This window comes from Colletotrichum jinshuiense, chromosome 3 (assembly GCF_051148585.1).
Source record: "Colletotrichum jinshuiense chromosome 3, complete sequence".
NCBI classification, from domain to species: Eukaryota; Fungi; Ascomycota; class Sordariomycetes; order Glomerellales; family Glomerellaceae; genus Colletotrichum; species Colletotrichum jinshuiense.
The window spans coordinates 5,062,766-5,073,840 of record NC_139310.1 but is presented as its reverse complement, the minus strand read 5'-3'; the positions used below and the strand labels follow the sequence as shown (position 1 = coordinate 5,073,840).

At 56.5% G+C, this 11,075-nt stretch overlaps 1 protein-coding gene across 1 annotated transcript; it reads left to right on the top strand.

Annotated features, from left to right (window-relative positions):
- Window positions 1-205: 205 nt before the first annotated feature.
- On the top strand, window positions 206-1,198 carry EsH8_III_001323 (C2H2-type zinc finger protein; the record flags this gene model as incomplete). Its single annotated transcript, XM_083263048.1, has 1 exon — window positions 206-1,198. The coding sequence occupies one exon, from the start codon at window positions 206-208 to the stop codon at window positions 1,196-1,198; it is 993 nt and encodes a 330-aa protein (XP_083123535.1).
- Window positions 1,199-11,075: the final 9,877 nt, after the last annotated feature.

The following is an 11,075-nucleotide window of genomic DNA, read 5'->3' as shown; positions in this document are numbered from 1 at the left end:
ATCCAGCTGGCACTTGGGGCTAATCTCTACTCTACATCTAATACTCGTTGTGTTTCTTAATATCCAACACCAACACCCTCGCCTACAACTCTTGTCATCAACTCCTCGACGACTCAAGACCAACACCACATAAAGGAGCCAAACTAACTACTATACCATCACCGACCACCAAGTCCAAAAGCTACTCGACCACTAATCAGCAAAAATGGCGAGCGCTTTAATATCGAACCCGTACGCTGCTCAGCAAAGCGCACACTACGGATACGTCCAACCGCCTCAGCCTCCCCCATCGCCCCCCATGGACGAGACGTCAAAGTGCTCTCTGCCCTCCATCTCAAATCTCCTCGGTCTGGCAGACCAGGGCTCGCCCACGTCCGAGACGCACCCCCAGATCCCTCAACAACAAGGTATGGATTGGACCGACTGCCAGCAGTTCAGCGGCAGCAACACCAGCAGCAGCAGCAACAGAAGACTGACTCTCGAAACAGCACCCTCCCAAAAATCCGAGACAAGACCAAACTCCTCCCACTATGGACGAGGCGGTCTCCCTCCTACGCCTCCCATGAGCTCTGACGCCTCATTCGACGGTTACAACTCGCCCTCGACGAGATCAGTCAGCCAGCTCTCCGTCGTGTCTCAACCCCAGAGCAACTACTACTACGAGTCGACACCCCCTCTGGATGCCGACGCCCACCGCCACATGGCTCCCATGGCCTCCAGAATGCCCGTCCAGGCATCGTACGCACAGCCTCAGCCATTCCCGCCTTCATACATGCCCGCCCACAACCCCATGGCGGCGTCCTACTACCCGCCCATGCAGCCCACGCCTCCTCCCCAGGCCCAGATCTCAAGCATCTACTACCAGCGCCCTCTGCCGCAACAGTTCCCGCCCATGGCCCCCGTGCCTGTCGGCATGGGCCCTGCCCATGGTGCCAACCCGTGGCAGCACCACCACTACATCTCACCCTCCTCTGCGGCATCCTTCCCCCAGAGCCAGGATCGGTACATCTGCCAGACCTGCAACAAGGCCTTTTCCCGTCCTTCCTCTCTCCGCATCCACAGCCACTCCCACACGGGCGAGAAGCCCTTCAAGTGCCCACACGCCGGCTGCGGCAAGGCCTTCAGCGTCCGCAGCAACATGAAGCGTCACGAGCGGGGCTGCCACAACTTTGACAGCGGCAGCACTGGCAGCAACTAAACGATGTAATATGAACGGCACGGCTATTATTTTCCATTTTGCTCTCCTTATCACGACCATACGACACATGGGAGGTTTTATCTCAACGGGGATGGTTAGAAAACAATGGGAGTGAATCAAAGAGTCGGAAGGGAGGGGGGAGGGGTACGGACCGGTTTCAACAGGAAAGATACCACGTGGTAGACTACTACTGCTACTGCGACTGCAACAACGCATTTGGTTCCAAACGACATCAAATTTTTACATCATAATCAGCAACGACGAAAAGAACAAAACCCCCCCCCAAATCAAGTCCTTTCTACGGCGTTGGACACATACAAGAGAGATTCCTCCACGGGCAATCTTGTCAAGAAAAAAAAAAAGGGAAAACACAGGAGACGGCAACCTAAGGAGGATAGGACATCTACTTCTCCTTCTCGACATGTGTTAAACTTGGGCTTTATTTTTTTTACCTTTTTCTTTTTCTTATACCGGAGCAAGGAGGCGTGATTCATGGCTGGGGCAAAACTGGCTGCGGACAAGAAGTCCGCCCAGGCAATGACAAAACTTGGCATTTACAGGCGTTTTAAGTTGCGTATGGTAGTGGTGCGTGTATGTCTGGTGTGTGTTGTGTGTGTGTGTGTGGCTTTTTTATTTGCTATTTGGGGCGAAGTCGAGAGTTGGGTTCATCCTTTACAGATGGGCACCCTTGGCATCGTTTCGGGGTTTCATTATTATTCCGGCTCTCACAAGTCTATAACAAAATATGTACGATTATGTGGTAATGTATATAGAAGGGAGAAACCGCACAGAATCTACAAAGAAGTGGACAAACAACATCATCTGAAATTTGGCTTGCTATCGAACTTTGAAAGTGACTTTGGGGGGGTTGTCGTGGAGCGGATCGGGTCTCGTGTAGCTTTGGCCACATCTTCATCCCAATACATCATCTGTGTGGGTGTTTGGTGGGTTGTCGTTGCAGTGAGGCGAACTACTACCCCTTGTCGTCAAACAAGATAACCTGGTTACGACAAGAAGCACGGGTTGATCTGGTCGCCGTCCCTCCTTCTTGATGGGCGCACGTACACAGGCACAGGCACAAGCAGAAGACGCTGATACGGCTCTCACTACGCAAATGGTTGGGCCTGAGACAGGGCAGAAGAGGCGCCGATGGCGACATTGTGAGATGACAGCTTTCACATCTGTCGCCCTGTCCCTCCCTCTCCCTCTTTCTCTCTCTCTCTCTCTTTCTGCACTGACACAGGTACACCAGTTAAACCCCACAGGAGACCCTTCTTTTTTCCGTTGGAAGGAAGGGGTGGGAAGGATTCCATTAGCCCGGAAATGGGCCAAGTTCGGAGAAAGGCTCTGTCGGAGAGAAGTGCGAAGCGAGGAAGAGGGGGGGAGGGGATGATTGGCAAGGCAAAGAAAGGGCCGGTAAGGAAAGAGGGTAGATGATCGACGCTGCAGAAAGATGTGTGTGTGTGTGTGTGTGTCAGAGGATCTTTGACGATGGATGAGACAAGCAAAAAATTTACGCTTAAAAACAACATGCACCACACAACACATGCGTTCTCATACAAAGAGTGTGTGAGAGGACTCAGAGTGTTGGTCAGTGTTGCTTGCTTTTTGTTTCGGCCGTTCTTTTTGCGACGATGATCGCCCTTCAAGGTTAACCGCTGCCCGCCCTTCTTCTACCTCTCTTCTTTTCATCAATTTTTTTTTTCTTCGCCCCTTCTCCCCACGTTCATGGCTGGAGGACCGACTTCAGATTCGTCGCATCGTCACCAATCTCTCGACGGATGAAACGAACCGGAGACCCCAGCACGGACGGCCATGACATCCATCCCATCCCATCCCCCCTCCCGCAATGTGGCTGGGCCGGGCTGATTGGGCAGAGGGATGGCTCTTGCGCTGCTCTGTCAGCTCTGTATAATAGACTCTAGTGTCTCGTGCACGTCGCGGAGTTGGGCCATTTTTTTCCATATTCTTTGCCAACTGACAAGTTTCTCCGCATCCCGTTCCCGTGTAGCAAAGTCTTGAATCGCCTCTCTCCCTTTCTCTCAACAGGCTAACCTGACTTTCTCCCAGTGAGAGAGTGAGAGAGAGAGGGTAGCATGGGCAATGAACAAGGGGGAGAGGACTTTTTTCTTTTAACAGGGGTTGCCGGTGCAAGTGCCCACGCGGAGCGAATGCAACGCCTTGTTTCCCTTTCTCCCACCGCTTTTCAAAGTCCGAGATTTTGCGCGGGCAGAAAGTTTCTCAACGGAAAATACGACGCCGCCTCGAGGGGAAGGGAAGGGGGGTGACGGCGGCGCGGTCCATCCGGCCTGCCTGTTCGTCTGGGGAGAGGGGAGGAACTCAGCTCGGCTGGAACGCTACCAAGACTCTCTCTCTCTCTCTCTCTGCCCTCGTCGGGAATTCGACAGGCCAGAACCGGCGCGCCCAGCCAGCCCCCAGCCCATGGGAAAGGAGAGGGATCGACGCACGCCGATCCGCGTGCGATATTGCAGGGGGTCGGAAACGAGAAAACCTTCCAACTTTAATCTGGAGGTTACTGGATTACTGGACGAGAGACATGGGGGGGCCCCCCCGAGGAGAGAAAGCGACGGTAACATCGAGGCAGACGGAAATGGGACACTACACCACCACGAGTTCCCTCCCCTAAAGGACCAAGGGAGAACGTCGGAAAGCGCCCTCAGTGGGCGGCCGTTGCGAAAGTCTCCCTCCCCCCCGGCCGCCGCCGCCGCCGCTGTCAAAACGGCCGAGCGGGCGGGCGCCAAGATGGGCATCGGGGGGCATGCACACTACACTTTTCTACAACGTTTCTTCTTCTTCTCCTTCAGTGTGTGGCGCCGGCTAAATGGCTGAGGGGGGGGGGGGCACGTATTAAGCTTCCTTCGTGTCGTCCTGACTCGGGGGTTCCTGCAACGTCAATATCGCGTCCGCAATATTGACAGCAGCGGGCATCCGTTTGGTCAATATTCGACCCTGTCCGTGTTTCGCGCGCGCCGGCCCCTCTCTCGCTACCCTCCCCTTCTCTCTTTCGTTTCTTTCGTATAACGGTGCGGTGTATATTATGGTTTTCCCTCTACCTGTATCCTCCATTTGATCTGCCAAGGGGACCTGAACCTTATTGCCGTTATGATTTTTTTTTACCGCCCTGAGAGGGCCACCCAATATCTCGGTGCTTGCGCCGCCTCTGGCCAGTTCTTCTCCGCCCCCCTCCCCCCCGGTCATGGGACTTTGTTTTGGAGGATGGATCTTGGACCCTTAATTCATTAAATCTGCTTCCATGTGTAATACCAAGCTTTTGCTTCGCTGTGCCTCTCGCCCTCTGTACTCGTTCTCTTTTTTGGAGAAACTGGGCCCTAGGTCGCCGGGGCCCGGGGACCGGGGTGGTGACTAAGACATGGCCTCTGCCCGCCTCGCAGTCCCGACTCCCGAGGAAGCCGGATTCACTGTTGCAGCCAATCTCGGGGAGGGGGGGGGGGGGGGGAGCAGTTTGTGGAGTATGCCTCGCACTCCGAGATGAGGTAGGGCCTTTTCCATAGAGCCAGCCGCTGGCACGGATCTCTCTCTCGTGTCTGCTTCTGGGCCGGCCCCCCCCCTTTTCGTCAAAATACCATTGTTGTTGTTATTGTTGTGCTCTTCGATATCGACTCTGCCGTCATTGTTTTGTTATTAGTCTTATTGTTTGTTGTTGTGGCGGTCCCTGTTGTGGTGGTTCTCGGCGTTGTCTCTTATGCGTCATCAAACATCTCCAAGCCCTTCCCGGCATGGGAGAAATGGACCGGCCCCCCGGCGATGATGATCAGCATTTCGCATGCTCGAGGGAGGGACGATGCCTGCGGCGGCCAGGAACAGCCCACAGGAGCCAGGGGCACGCAAGGGAAAAAGGGAAGGACAGAAGGGGACGAGAGAAAGTAAAAAAAAAAAAAAGAAGCCACTCTTCCTCACCCGGCCGAGCTGGGCGCAGGGACGAGGGCCGCTGGCGTTCGGGCGGTGAAGCTGCGGATTCTCTCTCTCTCTCTCTCTCTCTTTCTCGCTGAATCTGCCCACCCGGTCTTGTGGATACCATTTCCCTGGGCCACGGGGCGGGCGATCGGAGCGGGTAAAAAAAGCCCACTGCGAATTATACAGTAGAAAAGTCGTCAACAAACGGGGGAGAGTCGTCGTCGTCGTCGTCGTCGTCGTCGTCGTCCATTTTGGTGGCGCCCGGCGTGGCCGCGCGGGATCATGCCTGTTTTCCCCCTTCTCCTTCACTGCAATCTCGAGAGTGTAGTTCGCTGCCGGCTGTGTACACTAGGTCGGTCCATGGGCGACGTCAGCCAAAGAATTGTGGACAAGGCCCTGAAGTGTAATGACCTTTCTTTCTCTCTCGCTCTCCGTGCCTCCCTCTCCCATTTGCCTCGCCTCGCGCTAGACGCAGACCGAAATCCTTCTAGCGCTGCCCGCCCAGACAGGGACTGGGGGACGAGGGGGGGCCGCTGGCTGGAAATGGGCAGCCTCTGGAGACGATCTTAGCTCCTTTGCGAATCGGGGGAAGGGGAAGGGAAGGGTCCCCGGCCCCCCGTGGTTCTCCCGGGACGACGGGGGGTTTTCTGGGTTGGCATCTTCCCTCTTCATCATCCTTGCGGCCAGCTGCGGACGACGAGGCTGGCTAGCATGTAGCGCGCAATAGAGGTTCGGCCCTGGCATGCCCGCTAGCAGCAGACCGGGCCAGGCACTAAATTGTTTAGAATGACGGCCAAGGACTGAGATGGCCTGATGTTGCCCATGGCGTCATGGGGGCCGCCTGAGATCCTTCGCGGGCATGAATATTGCAAATCTCGCCTCTCGGGGGACCAGAGCGAGGGCGTCAGGAGCCCGTAGGCCCGGTGGATGGGTTGGCATTGCTGGTGTCTGTGGCCGCTCTGCTATGGTCGTGGGTATGGGTAGTAGGGCCCGGGGGGTTGGGAGGAACAAGGCAGCCAGCTATTGAGACGAATCCGTGGCGGTGGGTGATATCGATGGCAGGTCGCCCGGCAATTGCACTCTGCTCGGGTTGGTTGGTGTTGTATATCGCCATGTCTTACCATGTCTTACCATGTCTTGCCTTATCCTTTTTCACTGCCACTGTAACAGTATCAATCGGGCGCCATCTGTTTGCGGGATACATGGTAACCCTCTCGCTGCTCGAGATCCCGAAATGGACGACAATACAGCGAAAACGGGGCAGGGGGGGCGAGCGAGGAGGAACCATCTCACCGCACCCGTCTCATCTCAATGGTCGCGAGTGAAGTTTAAACAGGCAAAACCCTTGCAGGAAACATGAGCAGGGGGGGCGCTGCATCATGGTTCTCGCTGAGCATGTGTTCCCGTACCATGTAGTTGTACCTGCAGGTCGACACCCAGGACCGCTCCTGGTCGGCACTCACAGCCAGGGACCGGCATTCCTTGTCTGGTTGGCAGACCTCAGACGATTCATATGGGTTGGCGTGTGCGGTCCATCCCCCCCCGTCCTCGTCGGTCTCCAGACTTTGTAACGTGCGCGATGCTACATGCCCCCCCCCCCCCTTCTCCCACGGGCCCTCGATGGGAAATCGAATCGTACACTACACTAGTGCAGAGTCCCAGTATCGTGGCGGTGGGAAATATCTTGGGGCCCATTGACACCGCCGCGACGGAGAGCCCGTCGACTACCACGTTTAGCGCGGCCCCCCTTCCAACGGGATAGTGTAGTTGGGAAAACGGACGGACGGTGGGAACGCTAGACGGCCGGCCAGTCGACGGGGAATCCCTTCCTCACGGTATCTGCCGCTCTGGCGCATCGCACTACCTCGTCTGGGACGATGGGCTATTGGCTCCCGTCGGGCGACGACGTTTAGTTATACCAGATTCCACGCCTCTCCCATCTCGCACTCCCACTCCCACCCCCGGGGGGCGTGCGGGGGAAATTGAATGATATTGGGAAGGGAAAAAACCACCACACGTAATGTTTCATGATCTTCATCTGATCAAAACCTTCCCACACCGAGGTGTGGCCTGTCATCTTCTGCGGGAAGAGAAGGTCTGCGGAGGGGTGTGACTGACTGGTGCTAGTCCTTTTCCCTCTCTTTTTCTCTCTCTCTCCCACTCTCTCTCACTCTATCCGTGCCATGCTACCTAAATGCTAGCGTGACAAGAGCGGTTCAGACGGACCGGCCACTCTGCTTTCGTAGATTTCCCTCAATGCTGACTGACACACTACACTCTTACCCCCCCCTCCCCTCACCAAATCTCCTTGTCACCAGCCACGCCGCTGAAACAGCAAGATGGAAGAGGGGTGTAGAATGTAGAATAAAGTACCTAGAAAAGATGGGAAAAAAAGCCACCTTTCTCTCGGCGGTCCGTGATGCTTCTCTAAAGCGCTCAAACGGAGACGTCAGTGTTTGAGCCTTGCCAAGCGACAACACCACACACCAACGACAAGGGCAGCGAAACAGACGACGGCCCTCCACGGCCGGGACGGCGGCAGCCTTTTTTCTTTCTGTTGCAATTGGGCATTGCATTCCCAACCCGACCGGCTCTCTCTCTCTCTGCTGCGACGCCATGCACTCGAGGATCTATGTAGGAAGGGGAATGGATAGAGGGGCGCGCCGGGGGGAGGGGAGGGGAGAAGAAAGACGACGCATCCAATATCCATCCCTGCACGGGATCTCGACATCCCATCTCCCTTTCCCCTTTCCCCCGGACGATCCCAGATCATTGATCACCCGTGATCGAGGCCGCCGCCCCTCACCTCCCCCTCCCCTCCCCTTCCCCCCAAATCGACAGTTGTACGACGCTGTAGGTTCGAGTGGCCATGCCGCCATTGTTACCATTGTTACCATCGTCACCCGTTCTGACTGCTCTGCTCTCTTTGTCCGCCTTGTAGGAGATGCGCTTGTCGCGAACTAGCCAACTGCCGAATGCACCACACACACCCCCCCATCTCCCCCCTTCTCAATTTCTTTCCTCAAATTCCCTCAAAAACTTGGCCCGGCGCCGCCACGCTTGATTGCCACGCGACAGTGCGTACCGAGACCGAGATGGGGGAATGAGAGACATTGATCGTCGTCGTCAGCGGCCTTCTTTCCCGAGAGCTCAAGCCAACTCTTCCAGAGACGGTGCCCGTTTGGTACACTGCTAATATATGCCACCTAACTACCTAACCCCCCCCCCCGTCTGCTGCGACTCTGCATTCCTACGCTGTAACTCCGCGTAGGCTCCGCACACGCCCCTCCCTGGCCAGCCTGGGCCTCGCTCGTTGACAGGCCGCGGCGCAGAGGAAGGACCAGCAATTAGGGACGCGATGGACGGCTGTTGCGGCTACGCCCCCTCGAACAAGGCTGGGGGCAGGCCCTGTAGTGTATGTGTGGCTGCGAAGAACCACGGAGCCTCTCTAGGTATCTCTCTCACTGTTTCTCGAATGGATGGCAGGCGGAACCGGAAAGGGTAGAAGGGTCCCCTTCGTCCAGCCCACGCGCTCGCCCTGTGACAACCCTCCCGTTTCAGGTGGCTGGGACTGCGTTGTAGTGTAGTACCGTTGTCGTTGTCGTTTTCATCGTCGTCCGCCTCTCGAATCTGACAAGCGGGATCACGGACGCCAGAGCGAACCTTGAGCTTTTTTACCTCTTCTTTCCTTTCCCATCGCATCGTAGCAACACTGGGGCCCCCCGGGCAAGAGCCGACGCTGCGTGTGTTGACTAACAGCTTTGTCAACCACGGGTCCGGGTTATTGCGTTTCTGTTCATTCTTTTTAGGCTTTCGTTCAAGGGGACCAGGTGAGATGGAAGCAAAAAAGGAAAAAAGGAGAAGAAAAAAGCAAAAGTCATGTCACTCTCGACTCGAGTATGAGCGAATATCATTGGACCGAACCCGATCAGACGAAAACCTTGGGCCGGCGGTTCTTTTTCCCTAGCCCATGGGATCGCTGGGCGCTAACGCAGTCGCCGGTGTCCGTGTCTGTGGGGGAGGGGGAAAAAATACAGACGACGTGAGGAAAATGGAACGGGTGAGAGAATGTCGATGAGATGATCGAGGCCCCTGCCTACTGCTACTACTAACAGCTTGGCCGACAAAGACAAGACGACGTGAACTATTCGGCGCGGAAGACGCCCGTCGTCTGGCCTCGACTTTCCCTTTTCCCTGCCTCGGCCGGGGGGGAGCGTCGGTGCGTCGTCTCATGCGACTCGGGTGTGCGACGCACGCACGCGCGTGCGCCCGTCCGTCTCATTGTGGCATGGCATTCGTCCCAATTTGCGCCTTTGGGCCAAAGCTGGGGTATCCCCTCGCGACTCCGTGGTCGGCTCCGAACGAGCATGGGTGTGCCTCCAGACCGTCTTTCTGACGGGACCCTTGGTTGCGAATATCCTCGAGCCTCAAGAGGGGGGGGGGGGGAGGATGACAACCTGTGACGTCCAGGACAGCTCTGCTCAGGTGCTGTCAGAACATGTAAGGGGGCCACGGGAACGACAGATTCCGCGATGCGGAAAGAAAGAAAGAAAGAAAAGAAAAAAAGCAGGGGGGGAGGGCGAGCAAAGAAGGGCCTTGGGGGGGAACCGGGGATTTGCGGTTTGGCAATGCGTTTCGAGAATCTCTCCTGGATGAAAGATCGTCGATAGAGTGTGTAAATCCCCCGAACCCTAAACCGGAAGCAACAGGGCCTCTCGCTCTCTCTCTCTCTTTCTCTGTTTCCGGATTCGCAATACTCCGACATTTTATGCGAGGTCGTTGCCCACCCCGTCAAGGGGCGGTGAGAAACCACCAAAGGGCCCTACTACCCGCTGTAAGCGTGAGCATCGTGCCGGGACATGGCGACCCGCAAGCAAAGGTGGGTTGCGAGATGGCCGCGCGAGAGAGAGCCCGGCAAGATGGCCCCCTTCGTCATGCTCTTCACTTCATGCGGTCCCTCTGCGGGCCTCCCCCATCGTTCGCTCAGTCAGTGGCCTGTCATCGGACCGTCAAGTTTCGTCTGTATTCTACGCCGGACGTGACACAAGGCTACTGCTACCGTCGCCACCCGCCAAGCGGGTTTGCACCCATGGCATATCATTGTCTGCCGGCGGCGGGTTCCTGGGCATCCGCCTCGTCTTTCCGGTCTCAAGTTTCGTTCAGCCTGCCTCGAGATGACAGCCCGGGCCCCCCTCATGCGCCATGCGCCATGCCCCCCCCCCCGATCTGAGAGGAATGTGGGATGGCCAAGCACGCTGAAGCGCCGTCTTTTCGTCCTTCTTCGGGGGCATGGCCAAGATACGTGGCCAAGATACATGGCCCCCCTGACCCATGAGGCACTTGGAACGGTGGGCGCGCCAGAACTACACATGTCAACCCATGTCGACTTCCCGATGCGGGGGATCAGAGGTCGGAGGCTACCCCGTCCGGACGAGAGGACAGCACCGTGCGTGATGGACGAAAGAGGGCCCCCTGCTGGCATGAAAAGATCTGTTGAAACTCAAAGCTTGGCTCGGTCGAGTCTTCCTTTTGTGATGCCATTGGGCTGTCATCACTTGACGGGCGGGCCGACGGTGTTTCGACGCATCGCCGGGCTATTGTGGGCGGCGTTTCAACTGGACAGGCTACACGTATATCACGACGACATATAGACTCTACTGACATATGGTGGCGTTTCTTTTGACATGCTTGCCGTTTTGCCCGAGGCCTGTCTGTTCCATGGCCATGTATCTCTCAAGTCACTCTTTTTTGCCCGGCGTCTTCCTTCGAGGGCGTCTCAATAGCTAGACTGATCGTTCCAATACAGAGTCTCATGGTATACCCTGTTGATGGGGTTAGTAGGCTTTCTATTCAAACAGATATGCTCGGTTGGGCGGGAGGGCAACGCAAGCATGTTGCAGGGCGAGGCACATCTCGGAAGAAAGATGGATACGCGGAGGAC